Raw genomic sequence first — 25,114 nt, 5'->3', positions numbered from 1 at the left:
CATTCCAGTTCAGTACTCGGAGTTCACTTTATTTATAGAACTCCCAATAAGTCCAGTACCAGTCAGTGACTTCAGTCCATGTCCGTCAATCAGTTCTGTAAATCAGGAAGTGAACCAGTTGGATTCTTTCTTCAAGCTAATTTGCATTTTATCAGTAGGTACACAATCTGTTTTTGAAGTCGATAGAGGAATTTTCCCTAGAGCAAATCAGTCATCAGCCGCGTTATTATTGGGTGCAGGTCGAAATGGGAGGGTATCAGAAGGGTTAAAAGTTGTTTCTGAGCTCAAACTTTTCTGAACGAGACTCACTTTAAAGTAATCGCCAGAGACACAATTAAAAATCAGTATCATCTAAACTATACGCTGACTATTAATTTCCCCTAGAAAAAATCAATCATCAGCCGCGATATGAGGTGGAGGTCGAAATGAGAGGGTACTAAAAGGGTTAAAAGTTGTCTCTGAGCTCAAACTTTTCTGAACGAGACTCACTTTAAAGTAATCGCCAGAGACACAATTAAAAATCAGTATCATCTAAACTATACGCTGACTATTAATTTCCCCTAGAAAAAATCAATCATCAGCCGCGATATGAGGTGGAGGTCGAAATGAGAGGGTACTAAAAGGGTTAAAAGTTGTCTCTGAGCTCAAACTTTTCTGAACGTGACTCACTTGAAAGTAATCGCCGACTGTTTGGCGGAAAATTCTGTCTCTTTACCTAGTTGACTAGTAACGGTTATGTAACTGTTATTTATATAGACATATAAATAACAGTTACAGACGGATACTAGTTTTATAGTTAGCTGTATTATAGTAAAAAATATGAGCTGAGAAATAATTTATTCTAGTTTTCAAATTAGAGTTAGCGTGTTGTCACCAATTATTTCTTAAGCTAATTTTTTTAATATCTGAGAAATTCAGGTTGTGTGTTTATACAATGCAATTTATCTCTTGGCTCCTAGATTATTGTAATTCCGTCCTTTTTTGGTGTCCTTGGTAGGATGCAATTTTATAATAAGTTCTTTGACTTTGAGACCAAACACATTGAATATATATATAGCCACACAAAAGTACTGTGCCCAATGATCGACTTCATTCAATCCGTCTTTCAATTTCACGAAGAACTAATTAAATGTGCTTACACGATGCAAATTGGCTCTTGGCTCTTAGACTAAATGCTTTTGGGAGGACCCACGTTTTGAATAAGAGGACTCTACTTGCTATTGTCAAGTCTTGCAGAAACTCCAGGTAAAGGACAAGTGGATAAAGATGTTTAATTTAAGACTATTTGACCTCTGTACAAATTTACACTTGCAGTGTTTTACGAATAACCTTTGTACCGTGAACTTGAACAAGCCCCCACATATGCTCCAGAACTGCCTTTTCTTCTCAGAGCCAAGTCATTCATTTGTTACCGAGAGCAGCGACATCCGAGTCTAATGACAGCGATTACGCGGCACTGGTGTGTGTGTGGGTGGGTGAGTCCTCACAAAGCAGCTGGATCTGTCACGGTTGCTAGGGACATTGTGTCTGGGGGTCTGTCCGCCTTTGATCCGACCGTTCTACAGAGGATTGAGGCCTTCGGAAAGATCCTAGACCCTGATCTGGCCGTGAGAAACAGGCGGAAACACTTTCGTCAATCCTGTCAGTAGACTGTTACCTTCGACTAAGTTTGACTTGGAGTTATACTTCACTTTATTAAAGTCCATTGTGTTGTCCCCCTTATCACTCAAAACTTGTAATTTGTACGAGCAAATACATTTGTAAACGGAATAGATAATGAGGAATACTGGAGAAATATTAAATTACTGGATCAGGTAAAGAATATGACAGAACACGAACAGAAAAAGGTATATTTTAACATTTTTTTTTTAATTTAAATTATTAGAGAAAGGCCAAACGATAAGGAAATCAATAAAAATTTTAATTTAATGCCCGGAAGAGAAAAACATTCAATGTCAAGGAGGGGAGTACAACTAGTAAAATTTCAAATGCCTCTGATCAGGTCCGCCCTGGTTGTCCGATTAAGAGTTACAATCCTGGAGTAGAAACATGAAAAGCAACACAAAACCTATAAACTAAAAAATAGTTTTATGGCATATGTAAACACATACAAATTGTAACAATTAATTTTAATGTGTGCTATAAGACTACTGCCAGATATTCAGGCGCTACACCCTTAACAGGCATGGAAGCAGAAATTTCTGTTTAACAAACACAATGGCAAACGAAAATTTAGATTCTCTTAGATTAATACATTTTTAAGATAATCTTAAATGAGTTGCAAAGTTACATTTTTATTTATGTCAATTCTCCACTATGGTTTATTTTTACTGTTAGTAGTTGTCCATTTCTAAGTAAGCTAAGTAATGTTTAGACAGTTTATAAATGTTCTAAGAGACCATAAAAATAATTTCCTTTCGACCAACAACTATTCTAAATTTTCGAATTTGATGAAGGGTGTACAAACAATCTTTGCAATCTTTGTTACAACAAAAACACTTTTTTACTTTTTGTAGTATTTTTAAAATTTTACATTCTAAAAACTGTTGATAGCGAAAAACGTAAACCATTCGAACAAACCACGACAACCACATAATAGTCAAAGTTGTATGTCATAATTATAATATTAGGACGTGGCTCCTGAAGAAGAGAGCAGATCACAGCTTACGAAACGTCGTGTTATTGTCATTGTAATACATAACAATAGTAAACGTCCGCAAGCTTGTTATTCTTCCAAATCACCCGTCGTCAACAATGGACAAAGAAAGAAACAATGAACTGTTATCCCCAATAATTTTTATAGTGATCCACTAGTAATTAGTTCACTGTGGGAGAGAACAATCCAGTCTGTATTCATCGACGAGAAGGCCAGATCTCATCTTCAATTAACGAATGAGATTGGGACGAAATTGTACGTGGGCGGAGCAGTGTGGCGGGCTGTGTTATCGTACTAATGGTATTGAGTGAGTAAGCTCGTGATTGGATCAGGTGACTGGTTTAAAACAACTGATTGGATCGGCTGCCAGCTGGTTTAAGCGTGTGATTGGTTCTGTTGACTGGTTTAAGCCGATTAACCCGTTGTTTACACGCTAAGCTTGCAGCCAACCAGTTCAATCAACCGGACTCCTGCCGGCGCTGAGTTCCCATCAGCTCTTGCACCTAAATTGAGATTGAAAATCAGGGATTATGAATCAATAACTAATGACTTCTCAGCACGTCATTTTGGGTCTTTTGTTGGTTTTGCACTTTTTATTGGACCTGATTTACGAATGAGTTTATAATTAATGCCCTCCCCAAATAAGTGGCAGCTAATACAGTTCAATGTTCTTTTCTTTAAGTGGGTTCTATTACGCTAGAGCCACTTTATTATTCATCACACTTAACGTTTCCAACGGAAAATATTCCAACCTCTTTCCGCTACTTTTGTATGACCTCCCTGGGAATCGAACTTGAGATCTACCTCTACCATAAGGTAAAGGTCAAGAATAGCTAGTGTTTTATGTTGCTTTCAAGAACATCATATGTTGCTTTCACGAATATTACATGTTGATTTCACGAATATCACATGCTGCTTTCATAAATATCACATGATGCTTTCAAGAATATCACATGTTGCTTTCAAGAATATCACATGTTGCTTTCAAGAATATCACATGTTGCTTTCAAGAATATCACATGTTGCTTTCAAGAATATCACATGCTGCTTTCAAGAATATCACATGATTGCTTTCAAGAATATCACATGTTGCTTTCAAGAATAACGCAACGTTCCAGAATCTGTTGAACAAAGCTAGTTAGGATTTTTTTGCTTATGCATTCTCATTGGCACAAGTTTTATGATAATTAAATAGAGTGTTTTGCAAAAACACGATCACTGTGTGGAGTTAATAAACATTAAAGAGGGTGTTCCGAAATCCTGAACGAATATGGAACTACGCATTCCTCCCGGAATTACTCACAAAATTCGTCGTAATTTCTAAATACCATCTTCCATTTCGGCAGTTGTTTCATTGTTTCGAGAAAATCGGCAACAGTCAAAAGAGTAGCCTATTTATGTGGCATTGGGTGAGCCGATGCTAAGCGATCTTAGACGTTGGACTTTGGGTCTGATTTAAAGATAGCGCATGTTTAAATCCTGTGGCCGTTGCACTTTTTATCAGTACCATCGACCTTGTACTGGACCTGCTCGGCCTCTTATTCTGCTTCAGAATATCCTCGTAAAGGTATGTGGCCCATGAGGACGGGCAGAAAAAGGCTTAAAAGGCGATCGGCCCTCCTTCTTAAAAAAAAAACTAATCCGTTGACCAAAAACATTCCTCAAAATGCTATTGTGTTTTATTCAATTTATATAAAATTATGAACACCTAACCAAAGTGGACTAATTTTATCTGACGGTTACTGAGTTGTAGGTCTGCTAGTTTAATGGATAAGGTCGATATTTCCTTTTAAGAAATCATAACTCGATTTTCCTTGAATTGGTAGGGAAGTTTTTCTTTTAAGAAAGAAATCAATCGTCGGCCACGACTATTTGCTTTCTAAAAGGTTTTGTGTGCCGCTGCCAGCCATGTTATTTTACTCCAAAATATACTTTTTATATGTTTTCATTGAACATGAAACGTAGAATACGAATATGAAATAAAAAATATTGTATAGCATAGAAGAAAATCTTTAAAAAACTGCGAGGGATATCGTTACAAAATCTCAAGTTTGTATTGTACCAATCCCAACAGTATTGCTTGCGTTGTATTATATCAGGTTTACATATTAAACGTATTTTCCAAGTGCTAATGTCGATAGAGGAATTTTCTTAAGGCCATCTTATGCCACACAAGTTTGATGGAGTTCGAATGGAAAAGGGTAAAAATATGAAACCATAAATTTTTCTCAAAATGTAACTTAATTGGTATATCAACGTCCGACAACTTGATACGACTAAAATATTCGCGTTCCTCCAAATAGTCAACCTGGCTAAGAAAAATATATATGTTAACCCTCCCACTTTGACCACCTCCAAAGAAACGACGAAGCTAACAACTTCATTCTTAGCGAAAATGTTCTATCGATTTCAGGAAATAACACATTGTGCGCTTATACAATACAAATCAGTTTTCTTCTCCAGGACTAATAGATGAAAGTCACTGCCGTTCTGTTTTATACTAAACTGCTACAAAGGATACTATTAGGTGATGAAAGATTTGTGCGGGAATTCTATTATCTCGGCCGCAGCAAAAACTCGACAATACAGCTAAATTATTTTAGACATCACAGATCATACGATTCTTGTCCAACGCGGCTTCTCGAGGACCAAGGATGATTATCCTGACACTGGCGTGTGACGGGAACGCTCAAAAACTGTCGTTCTGTGCTGCTGAGCGTGATAACAGTCACTACTGTTGTTTTGTGCTGTTGGGTATGGAACTCGGCAATGCGACTCCACGCGTTTTTTTTGGTTATGCAGTATTCAATGAAACCTTTATATCATATAAGCTCTAATAAATGGATGTAGTAATATAAACTGGTCCTGTAAATGGTTCAGGATCTACGTAAATTCTAAAAGAATCAACCTAAACTAACCTAACCAAAGCAAACCTAACTAACCAAACCAAACCAAACCTAACCAAACCAAACCTAACCTATCCTAACCTAACCTATCTTAACAGAACCTAACCTAACCTAACCTTTAATCTAACCTAACCTAACCTAACCTAGGGATCATTCTGGGGTTTCAAAACTTGCTTGCATTTTAATCTCACCATATATCGAGAATCTAAGAATCTAACCTAACCTAACCTAGCCTAGCCAAACTAAACCTAACCTATCCTAACCTAACCAATCTTAACAGAACCTAACCTATCCTAACCTAACCTTTCCTAACCTATCATAACATAACATAACTCAATCTAACCTAACCTAACCTAGGGATCATTCAGGGGTTTTAACATTTGCTTGCATTTTAATCTCACCATATATCGAGAATCTAAGAATCGGTGGACTTGGTTTTTCAACAATGAAGGAAAGCAGACGTTTTCTGTGCACATGTAAACTATTCCTACCTGGTGGGCAAATAATAAACTTATAACTTCCTTTACTACTGCACTGAAAAATAAATAGGTTTAGCCAAGCACTAACACTACTATAGTACCAAATGGACGAAAATTGGCTTGTTCTACTGCAAACTCTGAACCTTCCTATGTCCCAAAAGTTTGTATTTAGAGTAAAACTGATTTGCGATCACCCGTTATCCGCAGAATTGTACTCATTTTACAGTAGAGCAGCGAGTTGTTTAAGGCAACCTCTTTTTTAAAACGGCATCTCTGTTACTAAAGACAGGCAATGAGTTTTGTTTTAAAGAGGTCATTTTGGTTATGCCAGAAGCACAGTGGAGAATAAAGTAAAATCGTGCACGATCATTTGATGGATCCATTCATTTCTGGTGCAGAGTTCTTACCGATTTGGACATAACATCTTGACTACTTTGGGGAGGCATTGCAAAGGTTCTTTGAGACACTTGTATCTGCCAAACGTAAGCAGGTTTTCAAAGACAACATTAAGCTCAGAAGTGCAATGTTGAAGCCAGTAGAATCATGTTTATCATCGGACATGATCACTTGTAGAGATGTAACTGGTCAATCTCTGAGTGCGAAGCTCTTGGAGTGCAACATCTTGTCTGCTTAGGGAAGATATCACTAACGCTTGCTTATGAACTTTAGCAGGTGTCAAGGACAACATCCAAGCAAAGTCAGAAGTACAATGTTGATGTAGTACAATGGTAAAATCGTTTTATCATTGTACACGGTCATTTGGTTCAGGATCCGTTCATCTTAGAGTACGAAGTTCTTGGTCAATTTTGACCTAACATCTTAACTGCTCTTTGCATTATTTAAGTTCTTCGTGATAGTTAAGTATGAACTGCTTTTGGAATAAGATCATTACTGATCGTCAGGGACGTGCGGTCCAGGTATCTCATCCACCTACGCTATGATTGCGAGTCGAAAGTATTATCCAAACGGGAGCGGGTCGATGTTCTAGGCATCAGTACCGTGTTATCGTTTCTGTCCGCTCCACTTTCTTCCTTTTTAACCTTCGTTTAGTCAAATGATTCAAATAATATCAATATTTTGAGTAGAATTGCAACCAGTGGTTCTTGATGTTCAAGCAGTTTTTAACGGCCAAGAGGCGGAGACCTAAGATTAGAAAACAAAGTCATTTTCTTAGTGAGTTCCTCAAAAAGTAACATGAATGCATGCATTATCAAATTACAGATTTTAGTTCAATAGTTTCTTCAGATACTTGAAAAAAAATTCGAGGTCTCTCATTTCTTTACGGATTTTCCTGGACAAACAAACGAAAAGTTTTTTAACAAGCTGTTACGACTGAAGGCTTAAATCTTCTCTAGAGTAAGTAGCATACATTATATTTCGATATTGAACATGTCTGTGTTGCCATTAATAAACCATATTTAAATTTCTCAAAAATCACACGCTCAAGAGGTTGTAGAAGTAAAAAATTTCAAGCCCCGCTCTCAATAGTTGCAGAGATTCGTGGTTTTTCAGATTTCAATAGTTGGATTACAAAATTTTAAACCCGATTTCCTACGAAGTATCTAAGAGGTAAGATGAATTTAGATTACAAATTTTCATCTAAATATGTTGGATTACTCTATATATTTCACAATAATTTTGAATGAGTGGCATTTGAGTTGTACAGATTTTAAATTATAGGACTTTCGTTCAGGAGATGGTCAAGATTTATTCTATAAAATGTTCCTGTCATTGGGCTTACCTTCGAAGCTTAAAAGCTATAACAATTGTTACCCTCTGTTACAATTGTTTTGATTGAAACGTCCATGAAAATTTATTGTAACTTCATCCATATGGTTATAGGTAGAAGATTTGTAAACCCCATTTCTGTCCTAGGCTGGGTTGAGCATCAAGAAATTGTAACTTGTTATTCATTTGTCTCTGATCCCATTTAGAACAAACTCGTATACGCTGATTTTTGTTAAGAATCAGAATTACGAGAGCACCCGTTTTGATACATAGATATACATACAATCTACATACAACAGAGAGGAATAAGAAACCCACGGCACATATGATGTGTTTCCTTTACTCTTTGGACTACACTAAGGATGGTCCTTGCAAGAGTTGAGAGCAATGGGCTGAATTGGAACTTGCGTGCGTACAAATTAGAGGTTGCACTCATCCAAACCAACCCGTAATCAAGCAATCGGCCATTTTCATTAATTGTAAGGAATTGTGGGCTGTTCTCAATTGCATGTGGCGTAAAAAGATGCTCAGAAGAATTTTAACCGTAAGCAAATTACTGTGATTATCACAATAAAGTGGTTGGAAGTTGCATTCAAGCAACGAGGTGCAAGAAACTCTTGTGGGATCGTAGCACCCTATCTGGAACGTATTCACTTACTTCACGGCAAATATTCTTAGTTACATATTCTAAGCTTCATACGACACATTCTCTAAGAAAATATGTAATATTATCTTACAAGACCATTAAATATAACAAATCTTGCACATTTTGTACAGACGATATGCTTTCATCAGAAACTTCCAATATTGGGATACCAGAAAACTCCAGAAAGATGCCTGCGTGGCGCGTTTGAAAAGACCTTGAGGTCTTGGATTTGTATGGGTTGGGTGGAAACTATTTTACACAATATTACACAAAATTTAGCTGCTCTTGTTTTTATAATTCCTAATTTATGTATAAAGCAGTTATAAATTATAACAAAATGAATTTATAAAACTTTTCAATGATTTGATATGATTTAAATTATTTTGCTTGGAAGATTTACATAGAATTAATAATTTCTTTGATGGTTAACATGACTATTGGAAACTATATTTATTTATTTAGTCAACGGCAAACAGCCAGTTATATACAGATAATAACAAGATGGACATTTAGAATACTGATACTTTTAGCCGTAGTTGATACTTGATAACCCATTAGAATAATTTTTAAAATAACAGAAAAATAACAATATAGTAATACAATCACAATATATAATTACTCTAAAGATATATACTTAGATTAATAGACTATACAAGGAATAACAGAGATAACAATTTGAAAGCCATAACAAGTGATTCAGTGACTACAATAACAACAACAGACATACTGAGGGGGAAAATAAACCATTACTTATGTAAGTTCAATAAATACAACAAGATTAACACACCAAGGAACAAGATAAATACAACAAGGAACAAGATAAATACAACCAGAAACAAAATACTATACTTTTAATCTACAAGTTTATATATGCATATAACTCTAATTACAGAACCATATTGAGTTAAGGCGTAGATAGAAGTCAAGGGCGTATATAGTGATTCTGGGTAACTTTATAGGTTGGTAGTCACCGTTTTGATCAAGTGGCCTGTCCGTTTGAGACACAACGTCATCTCGGTGTTCCATTCGTACAACCGTGTAGACCTTAACATATCCTGGCTCTTAAAACGGATTGCACCAATAAACCATAAAATAAGAAGAAGAACTGAACGAATTGTACATAACATAAACAGACAATTCGTGAGAAACGGCGGTTATAAATCCGACCTGGCAGGGCAGTGGGAATTAAAGGTTAAGTACAGCTTTGCGTGTGTATTTGTAACAGCTGTGTACTGACAGTGCAGTTTAATTTGCGGACATTTCGCACGCGAATGACAACGTAGCGGTGCCTAACGGCTCAGCAGACACCTCTACACATCTTCCAGCTGACCAATCGCGTGTAGGTTAGGTCATTACAAATATCTCCGTGCTCCACGGTCTTCCATTATTCCGTTCCTCGCCTGTCACTCATAACACTATTCGCCGCTCCCATTTCTCTTTGAGCTCACCCTCTTTTTCACACCGCGTATACGCTCCAGCAATAAATTTACAAATACGTTGTGCACACGGACCTCGACATCGACAACCTTCTCCCTGGGAATGCTCTTGGATCTCCTTCTCAGCGCATTCCTCACTCAGCCTTTGGAATTTTATGGCCTTACTACTAGAAATGGAATAAAATCCACTGGAATACCTCTCGAGTTGTTGCTTTTAATAGGCTGGACATGTAATTCCTTCTAGGGCATAAATTAGCGGGACTAGTGAATAGTGCTTTGATATATCTTCTTCAGTCCGTCCAAAGACAACTGAGGTTTTTCATCACAGTTTGATTAGAAGGTCTATTTTGTTCAAATAGGAAGACCTCTAACAATTTCTTTAGATCGTATCACGGTTGATATGTTACTGGACAGTTACTGCTGTAACAGTGTAAAGTATAATGTCAGAAGGATTGTCTGTCAGCTCTATAGAGCCTCGAGGACAGCCGCCATACACGTGGCAAGGATTTGACTCTGGCTGGCTTGTTTGTCAACCCGAGATAACCCGTTTCCGAGTTTACAAGACCCCCCCCCCCGTCCGCACTTCACCGCTGTTATTATGTTGTCAAGAGATTATTGCTGCAAGATTGTTCCATCCGTTATTTTGTTTAGTCTTTTTCAAGTATTTTACAGATGGAAAACAAACATAAGATAAGATAAGAAAACAAGATAAGATATAAACTTGCGTTATCAACTCGCAATGAGGAACAGTATCTATTTCAGTATCAAATACAAAAATAACTTTTGCTACAGTTTCTTTTTTTGAAATTTCTCATTGAACTAAAGCATTGGACCTATTTTTTCAATACGCTAACAAGTTGTCCCTCAGTTTGCACGCTGAATGCCTTCAAACCCTTTGGAACACTGGAACTGCACGAGCATGTGACAAAAGACGTGATTGTGCTTGAACCTCTGTGGAACTCAATAGATTTAGTCAATCACAAATTTTGGCGTTTTCAATATACATAATGAAACAGTTTCCCTTGCCGTTCTGTAGATTTCACCTGTCAGACAATATGTTCAACGCTTTATAAAGTGGAAAAGGCCTGCTTCATCAACCACAGCTTCACCAGCTAAAATGGGTAGATGGACAAAGTTCAAATCGTTCTTTGCCTAGGAAAGAATATCAATAGAAATATGAATATGTACGCCTTTCGAGGAACTAATACATAGTCCCATGTTTCTCCTAGTAGCGCAAGATACGTTTGCCATCAATCCAATCATCAGGGGAAGGAACCACCAGTGAATTTTCTGAACCTCCATTCTGAAAACATAAGGTCTTGTGCGTGTTATCTTCCATCAGAAATCATTATCATTATCTTGCAAATACTACAGACTTCCAGCAGCAACGTCTTTGGAACTCCTTTAGCACCAACCACTTTTAGCAAGATATCTTCCTTAGCCTATATTTGCATATGACAAATACAAATCACACCAGGTTTCTTCCACTTTTGTGTACGTCTTATAATGAAGCTTTCCTACAGGGTAATCATCGGATTGTGTGTGCCCGTTTGAATTAGAGCCATTGGATTAGATTTATAAAAAAATCTAATTATACTGCTTCCATTCAGCTGTTACACCTAACAAATTTTTCGCACATCCATGCAAGAATAAATTTACATAAATACGTCAAGGAATTTTTTTTCAATTACTGTTGTGAAAAACACAAGAATGGATTTAGATCGCCCTAAGTAAACAGAAATTTGTTATCCTTTCTGTCAGTACAGGCTCCATACTTGTCCATATATTTCTATTTCTGCCATCTCAACGTTCAGGTTGTTTGAGGTAGCTTCCTTCCTGGAAATCTGTATTCCCGTCAAATCGTGTTAAGTACAGCTGTTCAAGCTTAACAATATTCAACAGGCAATATACAGTTTAAAATTGATTATGAAACTAAACGTGTCGGTAAAATCAATACTACGTGTTTTTAACTCTTCTAGTCACGAGCTTTTTCTTTTATAAGGCTTGTTTTCCTCGATAAGAATCGTTTTATACCACTGTCCCTTTTGTTTTGTTATATCACGATTGCAAACCTTATGACAATTCCACCAGCAGAGTTTGATAAATTTCTTCAGAACTAGTGAGGCAAACGTATTCTTGACGTAATTAGGGGTACATGCTTTAGTACGACCTTCCTTCCAATAACAGCAGTAATTAATGTATTATTTCTACCTACACCAGTTCCTTCATTTACATTTTCATCCTAAATGTCTACCGCGCCCCTCCGTCTTTTTGAGAACATGAAAACACAAACCTAAACACTAAAACACACTGATGGAAGTTGCATCGCCTTAAACACAGGATTGATTAAAATTAGCATAGCATATATTAACGAAATTTGAATCTTAACAATGGCTTGAATAAATAAACACCTACAGTACTTTGAGTCCATTCACTAGAAGCCTCTATATTCCTCATCTAAAATGTTATCTCCAAAAGAGAACATGTAGGGCAATGAAGGTATAATCTCACAGCAATTGCTGATCTGACTAAAGAAGTGAACGCGAAAGACTTGCGCACACCCCTGTCTCTAGAGACGTACGAGTTGTAAGAAGTAGTTGTAACGTACCCTAACTCACCTCTTCGGTAGGAGTTAATATTGCGTGATGATGCATCGGAATTTCATAAGCTTCAGTTTGCTCAAAAGCTTCCTCTATACCCAGGATGTACCTCCACGAATAACCCGTTCGTGTCCCTATGCTATATCTAGGTCAGACCCCCAGTAACAACGATGATACTTTCTTTCTAAGTACATACCGCGCAATTGTTTAGGATCGTTTAACGAGCAAAACACCGTCTTGGCATCTGACCTAAGAAAAGAACCGTATGGAACGAACCATCCGCAGAAGAAATGGTTCCTGACTAACAACTTCCGTATTGTTCCGTTCTATTGAAAACTGAATTGTTGACAGGTAAGATAGATCCTGTGACTGGTGGAGTAGTCACTCAGTAGATAAATCACATTGTACATTCCTGTCCTCAACAGACCTTTTTCAGGAAGTACGATCAAAATTAGTCATGGGCATTTTCACTAACTGAAGAAATTGAACTCAGTTCTGGTGCATTACAATTCATGAATCCAACTACTTTTTCTATTTAATAAATCTTTTCACTACTGTATCTTACCTGGAACATTCTACAACATAGTATGTAAAAGATATTTTTAAAGTGCTTTAAATTTCTAAATTACTTTTTCAATATCCCGTTACAGTTCGATATTTCAAGAATGTTTTTTTTATAACTGTATCGGTCTTTTTGTTATTTGACTTTAAACATTTTACACAGACGCCATTTTGAAACGGGTAAATGGATTTGTTAATATTCTTTTTTCGAAAATGTCTACCAAATTTCAATAACTACCCGTTTCATAACTTTATCTTAACTGGTTCAAAAAATATATTTTTTTATAAAAACACATACAGACAGACTGAAAAACTAAACGTTTTAGGACATACCTTCATATCAACTAGTTTTGTCCTTTTTTATGTGTAGAACAAATTTCAACAAAGTACTGGAACACTTTTACTGAACACCCTGTATATGGCATTATTTAACTAAACCAGTTCAGTGTTACTGTATGTCTCCGTAATTTTGAAAAGTCTCAAGTTTATATTACCGCAAATTTATGTGGATGACATATATTTATAAATTATTTTTGTCAATGATAATGTTTTCTTAATTGTAAAGTTTGGGATATCTGTTAATTTTTAATTTCATGTGGTAAGGCACCAAACATAATCGGTCATTATGATAAGTGTGCATACAACTGAGTGCACGGATATCAAAGATTGCTTTTCATTATTATTCTGGTCTTTTCATGCAAAGGGTTTTCCTTAGGAAAATAGATAGCGAAAATAAATTGGAAACACCATAATAAAAGTGTTAGGAAGAAATATTTAACGTAGAACTGTCTACCCCCTTTGCAACTTCTACAAATCTTTAAAACTACACTATATATTAAATACATTTTTACTACACAACGTAAGGTTTATAGATCTGTTTCGCTAGAAATGTGTTACCTGAAGTACTTCAAGCCCAAGTATTATGGAATACCACTCTTCGTTTCGACCGAAAACAAAAAGCGAGAACCTACCTAGCAGAGCGAAGCGACTAGAAGAAGAGACTTCCGTTTACGTTTTTCTTACTCACCTGCAAATCCTTATTTAATTTCTGTCATATATGTGATACACGCTTAACTTAACACCAGTCTCATATGATATCCGTGTTATACAACACCGTTAACACCGTGTGTTGGTTGTTGTGTGCGAATTCGCGGGTAACAGCCAATAGTCAATGTCTATAAATTTGTTTCAATCACTTCAGTGCTTCTGAGCTCTCCGACAATTTTTCATGTTCTACACGATCTTATAAAAAATTATTTTGAAATTCATTTTGGTATGATTAATATCAGTTGAAATAACTCCTAGTAACGCTTGTAGAAAGTACCTTAACAGTACCCGATTAACAATTCTATTCAAAATAAAAATTAGTACATCATTTATATTGGACAGATTATTAAAAAAATAAGTATGTGTTAAAGTAGAAAATATGCAACTTAAAATGTACTTTTAAAGCTATTATTATATGAAGTTATTATTTAACATTAAATTATATTTCACAAAATAGATTGTACGAGCACTGCAAATAACGCTTTTAAATTAATCAATACCTTAGCTCTGAGGGTAGCAAAGAATCGAGAACAGTTAAGATTTAGTAAAGCCTTATCATCATTATAAAACCTTTTTCAAATGCTAGTAGTTGCGTTTTGCCGACGAACACTTGATTATTAAATGGGTTACCACGTCAATTTTGAAGTAAATGTTTATATTATAATTGACAAACCCCACAACCTTACCCTTAACCAACATTTATCATTTGTTTTTGATTTTCCTCCATTTCAAAAAACTATTACTTTATACTAAAGAAATAAATTACAATTATCGCAATATTTCTCGAGGTTATTAATACTTGTAAGCTGTTTACTGAACTCGCTACCAACACAGTATCATCTGCATAAAGCAACAACTGTATTCTCTGTCCTCCAAATCATTAATAAATAAAGAGAATAGGAGCGGTCCCAGTGCCCAACCTTGCATTACTCCAGTTTCAAAGCAATGAGTCATTCCGTCCTACATCAAAAGCCTGCCTCAGTACCATTGTACAGATTTTTTAGAGCTGAGATCATTTCTGTTGGTATCTCCTGAACTAAAAAGTTTATAAAAACAATGCATTTACATCAATATTGTCGAAATCAGACGAGAAATCAACAAAGAAGACCAGTAGTACCATTTAAACTGATACTAACCATACAAAATATAAATAATAAATTAATAATGCTATCAATAGTTGAATAGCCTTGCCGAAAACCCGTTCCAAACTCACTAATTATATTGCGCTCATTCACCCATCTGTTCAATCTGTTATAAAGCAAAATCATGTATATTTTAGCTTTGCAGTCAGTGAAAATGAACTGCTATATTTCTACATTACGGATATCCTCTTTTTTGTCTAGAAATATTATAGACTGTTAAAACTTGTGGCACGTCGCCCCACAGAACTATCTTATTATAAAGTGAAAGTAAATTTGAAATAAACAGTTGCGAGGGATTTTATAAAAGTCATAAGGGACCCCACCAAAATCCGGTCCCTTTTCATACTTTGTGCTAAATAATACTGAGGTATTTTTTTCCTTTTAAGAATGCATTATCTAGTGAGCCATCAAGATTAAGTGTCTCCGCAAAGAATATTCGCCCGACCAGTGCAGGCGGGTCCAATAATCTCTTAAATTGCTGTGCCCACACATTTGTCTCTAAGTTTGCCACCGTTCTCCTTTTGGCCACTTAATTATTAATGGCTTCCCACACATTCTTAGATATTCAAAATAAACCAAGGTTGTTTTTTAACAATGCAATTTTTCCTGCTTGAAGGAGCTGGCTTTAAATAAGCAGTTTGTTTACTAATGAAATAATTTACAATGCTCTGCAAATTTTGGTTCATGTTCAGGCAAATCTGTACTATGTTCGTTATTGATTTAATCATTAACAGTCTCATCTTAACCTTGGTGAAGGAGGCGAAATATCCACTGTGCCATTGGCTGTCAGATCTGTCGTGTCTCTTCTGCACCAAGCTTGCAAGTAAATCCGACAATTCCTATTCTACGATGTCTGGTAGCCTCTCAGCGCTTCCTTTCTACGATCATCAGTTTCTTTTTTTCCCACTTGAAGCGGGTATTAACAAAAGCGCGGGGAAATGGTATACGCCGAGTATTACCACATACTCTTTCCATTTTGTCCTGAACAGCCATCAAGCGTGCACGTCTCACTCAGACATCCCTAGTGTAGTCTCCGTGAATCACTCACCTCGTACCTTTCAACTTATGGATATGTCGCATGATGTAGTCCGTTGGAGTCATCAGAAGAGTGTGCAAATCAACATCTCACTGTTACCCGGACGATGCGCAAGAATTACGCACATCCAATCTCTGCAATCCAATATTCAACGCATAATTTTTGAACACCTTCTCTAAAATTAAATTATTTCTTCCTGATCTACTTTGTAAGTCATCTAACTTTAGAAAACATTTCACGCGCTTGCTGGTTCAACCGAGGAATTTCAACTTTAAGCGTTTAATTTTCTTTTGTTAGTTCACCAACCTTACTACACAACGTTTCCACCTTCTATTTTATTGGCCTAAGAAGCCACTTTCTCGTCAAATAACGACCCCATCACCTCCATTAACTCCGCGATCGACATAAACCCCACTTTATCACCTGCCATATCATCAATGACACTTTATTTAATTCCGGAGAGCTATTCGAACACACCCGTTTTACACTAGGTTTAACGATAGGCGGAGAGAAAAATTCGTTTATTTTCTTTCCACTCATAAACAATAAAGCGCTCACAATCACGAGTCATTTGCTTGCAACGACGCTCGACAGTACGTGCGGATGTGATCCACTGGTCTTACAAACCCTTATTGTTTTACCAATATTCGTTTTTATCACGAATTTTAAAATAAACAGTCCAACAAAAATGTTACCCCTCCTCAAAATATAAATTATTTTTAATGAGCAAGTAATTATTTTTGTACCAACCCAAATGACACTTCATTTTAAACTTCTTGATAAATGAATATCAGTGGTGGAAATTAGATGTCTCTCAGGTAACTAACTCTACACAACATGGCTCTGAATTGAGACTAGAATTTTTACATTTTTACACGTTACACATCTTAGATAAAGTTGTCCGAAGCTTGGTTTCTCATCATGTAATTAGTTTTGTCTCATCAAGACTCTAACTTGAGGTATTACTCTTATTAAAATTGTTCAGGCAGTTCTCCAGAACTTTTAAAATCCAAAATTAAGCGGTTCGGATATTGCACAATTGAAGTTCAGAGAGTCATGCAAGGCAGCCTCCAAAAGGTTGCAACTACTAACCTTGCCAAGTCTCTAAATTTTAGAGACAACATTATTCTGTATGTCTAAATGTGCTATGACTAGCGATCGAGATATTTATACGTATGATACCTGAGGGAGAGATACCTACCTTGCTGGGAGAGACAGGATAGGGTTTACGAACACTTGCCTTCACAGGCAGGGGTTCGCTTTATCAAGAAATGGCCTGATCCAATTAAAAATGTATGACGTTTGATTTGGAACTGTTTGTTTCCAAACTGATTCTGGAGAAATGTTCTACGCATGAATTCAATTCAATGAATTACTCCACTTCAAGTTCGTTTTTTTGATTTTTATCTGATACAGAGAGTCGTATCTTCAGCATATTGGAGCCTGTTTTTTATTCTGGATTGCTGTTCAATATGTTGACGTACATTTTTAAAAAAAGGACTGGCCCTAATATTGATCCCCGTGGGACACTGTAGTGCATTTTGACTTTGCTTGACAAGACATTTGCAATCTGCACGCACTGCTCTCTTCTTTTCAAATAAGACGAGATCCAATCGTGCGGCAGTCCCCGAGTGCCACTTGGGGTGCAACACAGCTGGTGCAACAGTGTTGCATGATGCACACAGTCAAAAACTTTAGAGAGGTTGAGGAATATGCTTAGCACGTGCTCTCGCCTCTCTAGGCCCTCAACAACATTGTAAATGAGATTAGTTACGGCATCGATTGTCGACTTGTTTTCCTGAACCCAAACTGTTCGAGACATAGAACCTCGTAACGATCAAGAAATTGTTCAAATTGTTTGAGAAAAGCTTCTTCTAACATTTTGCTAAAAACCGGGAGGATGGAAATTGGACGATAGTTGCTTGAATTGCAAGGATCGTCCTTTTTTTAAATTGTAATGACTTTGGAAATCTCCATTGCCGACGGGAATACTTGAAAATGAGAGATTGAGCGAATGTAAGGTGAGCAAGCTCCAACAACTGTTGGATTATTACTAGAGACAAAGCAGGTGACAGACGCACGTTCTAGTACCAGCGGTAGACAGCGACGATGTGTGGAAGACACCGGCACCGACAAGTAGCGGTCTGCAGAGCCATCATACCATGACTCTATATCACCCGATCAGACCTGCCTGGTTGTGCTATCTTCTCCAGACGCCGTTACCACATCAGGTCATTCAACTACCGTAACACCTTTCTCAAGTTTCAAAACAACCGGTGTCATCTCGGCGGTCGTGCTGGTGTAGTACCGCTACACATTACACATTACACATTAGTTTTATAAGGATTTAACATCCATCCCACAGTCCTTCTGTGTGCTAATCAGCTCCACAATGCTTTCCACCACATCCGAATAACTCGGCCGGAAATCCAACGCTCTTATGCGAAGCACAAAGAAGTCTCATTTCCGTCTCATTTTGGCGAAACGTGTGAAACTAATTACGTAACAAGAATGGCAGGCATTCCTCTGGTCTTCGTGAAATAGACTTAGAAGTATTCATTTCTCCTCATTGTTGAAATATTAATCCAATACACACAAAATTTTGGCCACTCTGATTGATTAACAGAAGTAGTCATGTTGTGACCTGTCACAATATTAGTTCTGTGTCATATATAGGTAGTAGTTCGGTGGTATTTGGAAGTCTCAATCGTGTATTGATTAATTGGACCTGTCATATTGTTAGTTCAGGTGTCATATATCGGTCGTATTTCGGTGGTGTTTGAAAGTCCGAATCGTGTTTCGATTAAATGGACCTGTCATATTGCTAGTTTAGGTGTCATATCGATAGTGTTTCGATGGTATTTGAACGTCCAAATCGTGTTTCGATTAAATGGACCCGTCATATTGTTAGTTGAGGTATCATATGTGCTGTGACTGTACAAATTGGAAAAATTACAAAAGCAAGAAATTTACAAAATATATTTTCAAACAACTTAATTACAAATAAATCTTATATCATACCCAGCAAATTTTCTTTCTGTTTTAATTTGTCTTCAAAATCTACCTATTTTTACTTTATTAATAAACTATCTGTCCTCTTTTGCCTGTAGATATGCGGTCTCGAAGGTTTTCCTTTTTGGATAAGAGAGGTGGAAACCGCTATTAATTTCAATATTTTTAAGGAAAAGTGATTTTAGAAAAATTAAAGGTTTTTAATGAAAATTAGAAAATCGTCAATGTCAAAATCGTGATGAATCCCTTCGTAGAAACTCGTTTGTTTGCCTACTTCTTCAATATATTGATTGGCACCATAGGCCTACAGTTATTATAAATCTTATTTTAAAATATCTACCCTAAGAGTCATATTATGATTAAGGAAGTAGTAAAAAATGTCTTTGTACACGTCCTAGTCTCTCAAATGTTCCAATTTTTTCATGTTGTGTAGAATAGAATAGAATATAAAACTCTCTTTTATTGCAGGAATATACAAACTCAATTTCAAATGAAATGAAACAAATAACACACGATTAAAACAGTTCATAAATAAACAATAATTACTTACAACTAACAATAATTACTACTAAAATATATACTATAAAATTCCCGCAAAAGTTAGCCCTTACAGGCATAAAGCCCAATTATAAGGTCGATATATTATAAGCTGTATAAGTGTAACAACAGCTTTAAGGTTTTCTAGAACAAAAATAAATTATTGGGAATGGTTCTATGTTAAAGGGACAAGCTCATCCTTTTTACAATCAGTACCAACCAAGCTTCAGTCCGAAAGAAGCATCCCTGTGGAGAAGCCACCCCCTGCCTCCTCCAGACGCTTCGCGAGGGCGGAGATGGGGACAACGGCAGTGGTGCAACATGCTGCTAGCAGCTGCTGCTTTCCTGGTAGTCCTGACCGTCATGGTCATTGCCGGCCTCGCCATCTACATGGGAGGTGGGTGTAAACCTATGATAAATGTAGTAGGAAGGTTAGACCTTCTCATAAACACTCCAAAACTTATGCAAGGAAATATGAAATCCTAAAATTACTCAAATTCTAATCAGTTTGTACTATATGTGAATCATATTTTTAACATTTCAGAAGACTCACTTTCAAAATTCATAAAAATAGTCATTACTTAATATGTATTGGATCATTACTCAAGTATGTATTTGATCATTACTCAAGTATGTAACTGAATCATTACTCAAATATGTATTGGATCATTACTCAAGTATGTACTGAATCATTACTCAAATATGTATTGGATCATTACTCAAGTATGTACTGAATCATTACTCAATTATGTACTGGATCATTACTCAATTATGTACTGGATCATTACTCAAGTATTTACTCCTTGACTTTAGCAGTATTTGGTAAAAGCTCACTCAAGTTACACTTCAACTGAATTAAAAAAATTGTTGAGCATTACTGAAATGCAAAATGGTTATTTCTCTTAGTGAACGTATAAGCATTTAGACCAGATTCTGACAGCCAAGTCAGGAAATCGATGAAGGAGCTTTCCCTAAGAAGTAAATTGACTGTCCGGTGGCTGAAATGGTTTTCATGTTGTTGGCTGACGCTGATTTAGCTTTTATTCCTGTTTCAAACGGTTGGTTTAAAGTGAGTCAAGTAAAATAAAAGAGTAAGAATTATAGTAATTCTTAATAGCCGAGATTTTAAATTGATAATACCACATTAGGATGTACTAAACATACTAAGTTAATGTATTCATATGGCTGTACTGGACTATTACACGATTTTTAATCCTTTTGGTAACATCCCATTTTTTTTATTTCAACTGGCTTTGAACTATTTTTTCATGCAAAAACATTCAGTGTGATCTATCAGAATACCATTGGCTTAGGAAAACCCCTAAAAATAGAAAATAACTAAATTTTCCAAGCACTTAGACGCTAGTAAAATACCGACGATTCCGTACAATTTACTATTCAATTTAACATTACTTTCAATATCTCAAAGAGTGTAAAGAGAATTACTTCAGATTGAATTGCATCATTTATAAACAATGTTTGTGAATTTTATGAGTAATTTAAGTAATTATAATAGCCATCCACAGCGCAGAAGTCTATTTCATTATTTTGTACCTAATAAGTAACTTGTACCAAAGTTCAACAATACAGGTTTTGAAAATTCAACAAGGCATCCAGCCTGAACTGAATAATTTGTTTCATATGCCTGTATTAGTTCATATATTAGTTGCTGCTATCTTATGTAACACATCAAATTTATTTTTCAAAATAAAATTTAAAAGCCCAAATAATTGTTCTAATTGATTACATCTGTTTGTTTCAGCCCTGAAGTTGGAGGCTTCACAATGTGAGTATTCCATCCAACTATAGTACAATGATAGTACAACTATATAGTATTATATAGTACAATGATAGTACAACTATAGTGTTCTATAGTACAATGCTAGTACTACTATAATACAATGATAGTCAACTATAGTACAGCTATATTACTCTACAGTGATACGATAGTACAGCTATTATATTCTACAGTACAATGATAGTACTACTATAGTACAATGATAGTACTACTATAGTACAATGATAGTACTACTATAGTACACTGATAGTACTACTATAGTACACTGATAGTACTACTATAGTACACTGATAGTACTATAGTACACTGATAGTACTACTATACTACACTGATAGTACTACTATAGTACACTGATAGTACTACAGACTACAGTACAATGATAGTACCACTATAGTACAATAATAGTACAACTATAGTACACTCTAATCAAATAGTGCTGGTGATAATCGGTTTCATAGGTACATGATTTGGCAGCAGTATAAAATCCCTTCTAGTTCGGCTTCCCAAATGTTCAAGAATTCCTTAATCATATAACACCAGATATGCTCTAAACAGGAATAGTCACTTTACAACTTTATAGATCCTTTTCCAAAAAAAATCCCATTATATATCACATATGCAGTTGATAAATACATCTTATTTCTTCCAGGCTTCTGATTTACTCAATGCTCAATCTTTGCCAGTTTTTAAAACCACATCCTTGAGCAGTTATTACAATTAATTAGGCATATCTGATATGGCAAGATCATCATCATCATTACTGATAGGAGACCTGACCCTTGACAGACATGATGTCACTGTTACTGATAGCATACTCACTCTCTCCTACTCCTCTATAGTTTTTAATAGTTCCTGTATAATTTTTTTAGAGTTTTAAATGTATTTTTTTATAATTTTACAATATAAGTTACTTACTCTATTACGGTACCATACCATTCCGCTTACAAAATTTAGTGTTGTCATCGTTTCAACCCAAATCATTTTTTCATAACGAAATTCAAGAAGCAATAAACAAAGCTGTTTTTATTATTTTTTTCTTTCCTTTTATCTCATTTTCTCCAGCCTTCTCAGTGATTTTAATGGAGGTGGTTAGATCCTAGTTAGGTCTATGCTCAGGTAGGTTTTCTGCATGACAGACCTTCCAGTACTGTATTATTATTATAGTATTATTGTTTATTTTTATCTTAAACTGTTTAATTTTACTTAAAAATATATACATTATTGTCCATGGAGTTATAATTAGCCTATTCAAAGATTACTTGTAGAAAATTGCTGGAATGAATGTCATTCATTCATTTGTAGCATTCAAATGGTACATTGAATGGTTATCATTTTATTTTTCAGACCTGGTGCTGGATGGCAGTTTCAGAGTTGTGAGTGGGGACTCCTACAACTCCTCACTGTCCGATCACTCCAGCCAACTTTTCCAAAGAAAATCTCAAGTTTATAAAATAATGGCAAGTAAACAATGATAATTATAATATTTTGAAGTTTTTACTTTTATAATCATTCAAATCTGAACTGTGTGGGTGAATGTTGAAGGACTACTGTTACGATTTCTTATGAGTAAATCATTTTATTCCATGGCATTATTTATCAGTCACCATTGTTCCCTTGGACAAATTAAAATTTCTGTTATCCCTCTTGTAACTGTAGAAGAGAGAATTTAAGTTTCTTTAACGTTGATAGAAATTCTTTAGTTTCAAGTGACCTAAAGTAGTTTTCCTGATGTTCAACTAAAAAATAAAGACAAGCTTCCTATTACTGAAGGGTTTAAGGACCCACAAGACTTTTTCCTATATTATTATTATACTTTTTTAAGTCATAAAATAAACATTGTTTATTTAAACAAGCAAAGTTAGGACCACATGAAACGTTCTTACATTTAGTTAAATTTTAAACTGTTAAAATTCTTAATTTTATGAAAAAAAATGCTTAACAAACTTTTAATACTGATTGATACTTGATCCTTAGTTGATACTGGTATGTCAAAAGTATTTACATAAATTTTTATTGATTAAATTATACAAATTATTGATGGGCTATACAAAGTTGATAATTTATAATATTAACTGCAGAATAAAGATTTCCCTATAAACTGGATTTCTTGAGAACTTATGAATAGTAAACGTACTTTCATTAGTTCATAAGTTATGATTAAATTAGAACTGTAACAAATATAACAGAACAACTCCCCCACAGTTTGGGCGGGGTAGTTTTGGGAGAGACCCTCAAGTATTAGTTACCTAGCATCACAAGACAGCTAGATAAAACTTTGTTTTTACAAAGATATTAGTCTGTCAATAGATATATGTTATCAATCTGTAGTTTGGTTGCCGTTAAGAGGTAACAAGATAACATCTTCAGAGATATGCTTTGAGCACAAACTGTAACCTAGTGAGGACCTGCATGTACACATTGGGAGTGCAGTTGTACAGATGGGAGTGCAGTCGTACAGATGGGAGTGCAGTCGTACAGATGGGAGTGCAGTCGTACAGATGGGAGTGCAGTCGTACAGATGGGAGTGCAGTTGTACAGATGGGAGTGCAGTTGTACAGATGGGAGTGCAGTTGTACAGATGGGAGTGCAGTTGTACAGATGGGAGTGCAGTTGTACAGATGGGAGTGCAGTTGTACAGATGGGAGTGCAGTTGTACAGATGGGAGTGCGATAGCAGAGTGGGTCTAAAACATTGCACTTAGGATCTGAGTTAGAGATAGCGTAGGTTCAAATCCTGTCTGTGACTGTCCCACTTTTTATCAGTACCATCGACCTTATACTGTCTTGACTCTCCCCCTTATTCTGCTTGATAAACAAAGGCCAATGGCCTATGAGGATGGGCGGAATAACGCTTAAAAGGGGACTGACCTCTCCTTAAAAAAACATATGAATGTTATAATAGATGTAATAGAATCTGATCAGAGCTTAACTATATACCCTAACATATGAAAATAATTTAAATACTTTATTGAATCTTTAGAACTTGCCTTCCATATTTTATTCCCTGAATGAAATGGAAAATATACAATTTATCAATGTTCAGTTTAACCCATATACTTGTGTTTAATGTCCATATTTTTATAGTTTGTAGTCTGTTCAAATATATATAACGTATTTTTGGTGACTTTTTTACTTTACACTTCACAAAAACTTATAATAGAGATTATTACTTTTACCTTTTTCAATCTACTCTGCTATATGTAAATCGGATGTTTAATAGCTTTTAGCCTAAATTTTTACATCTGTAAAATCTAATATTAACACTTTATGGATTAAAACACGATGAAATGCACTGAGTGTTTTGCACTCTGTAAAAATCTTTGACCAAGTTCTTTTTTCAGATAGAGAGCATATTTAGAAGAAGTGATCTCGGCCCAGCTGTCAAGCAATGTTCAGTGCTTGGTTTTGCCAACAGTAGTTTAGTTGTGTTCTTCAGACTTATACTGGATCGACGGAAGATACCAAAGTAAGATGTACTTTCTATACAAATGCATGTGGGTCTTTTATATTTGGTATAATTAATTGGTTAAT

General features: G+C 35.7%; 1 protein-coding gene across 1 annotated transcript in view; it reads left to right on the top strand.

Moving 5' to 3' along the window:
- LOC124363105 overlaps positions 1 to 25,114 on the top strand; it is a 62,793-nt gene that overhangs the window by 13,235 nt on the left and 24,444 nt on the right. Inside the window, exons 2-5 of the mRNA XM_046818229.1 lie at positions 19,973 to 20,183; positions 21,549 to 21,572; positions 22,929 to 23,041; positions 24,925 to 25,049. Of these exons, the coding sequence (XP_046674185.1) occupies positions 19,973 to 20,183; positions 21,549 to 21,572; positions 22,929 to 23,041; positions 24,925 to 25,049 (473 nt within the window). The remainder of the gene's footprint in view (positions 1 to 19,972; positions 20,184 to 21,548; positions 21,573 to 22,928; positions 23,042 to 24,924; positions 25,050 to 25,114) is intronic.

Source organism: Homalodisca vitripennis, chromosome 5, assembly GCF_021130785.1.
Source record: "Homalodisca vitripennis isolate AUS2020 chromosome 5, UT_GWSS_2.1, whole genome shotgun sequence".
Lineage (NCBI taxonomy): Eukaryota > Metazoa > Arthropoda > Insecta > Hemiptera > Cicadellidae > Homalodisca > Homalodisca vitripennis.
This window is presented reverse-complemented; position numbering and strand designations above follow the sequence as displayed.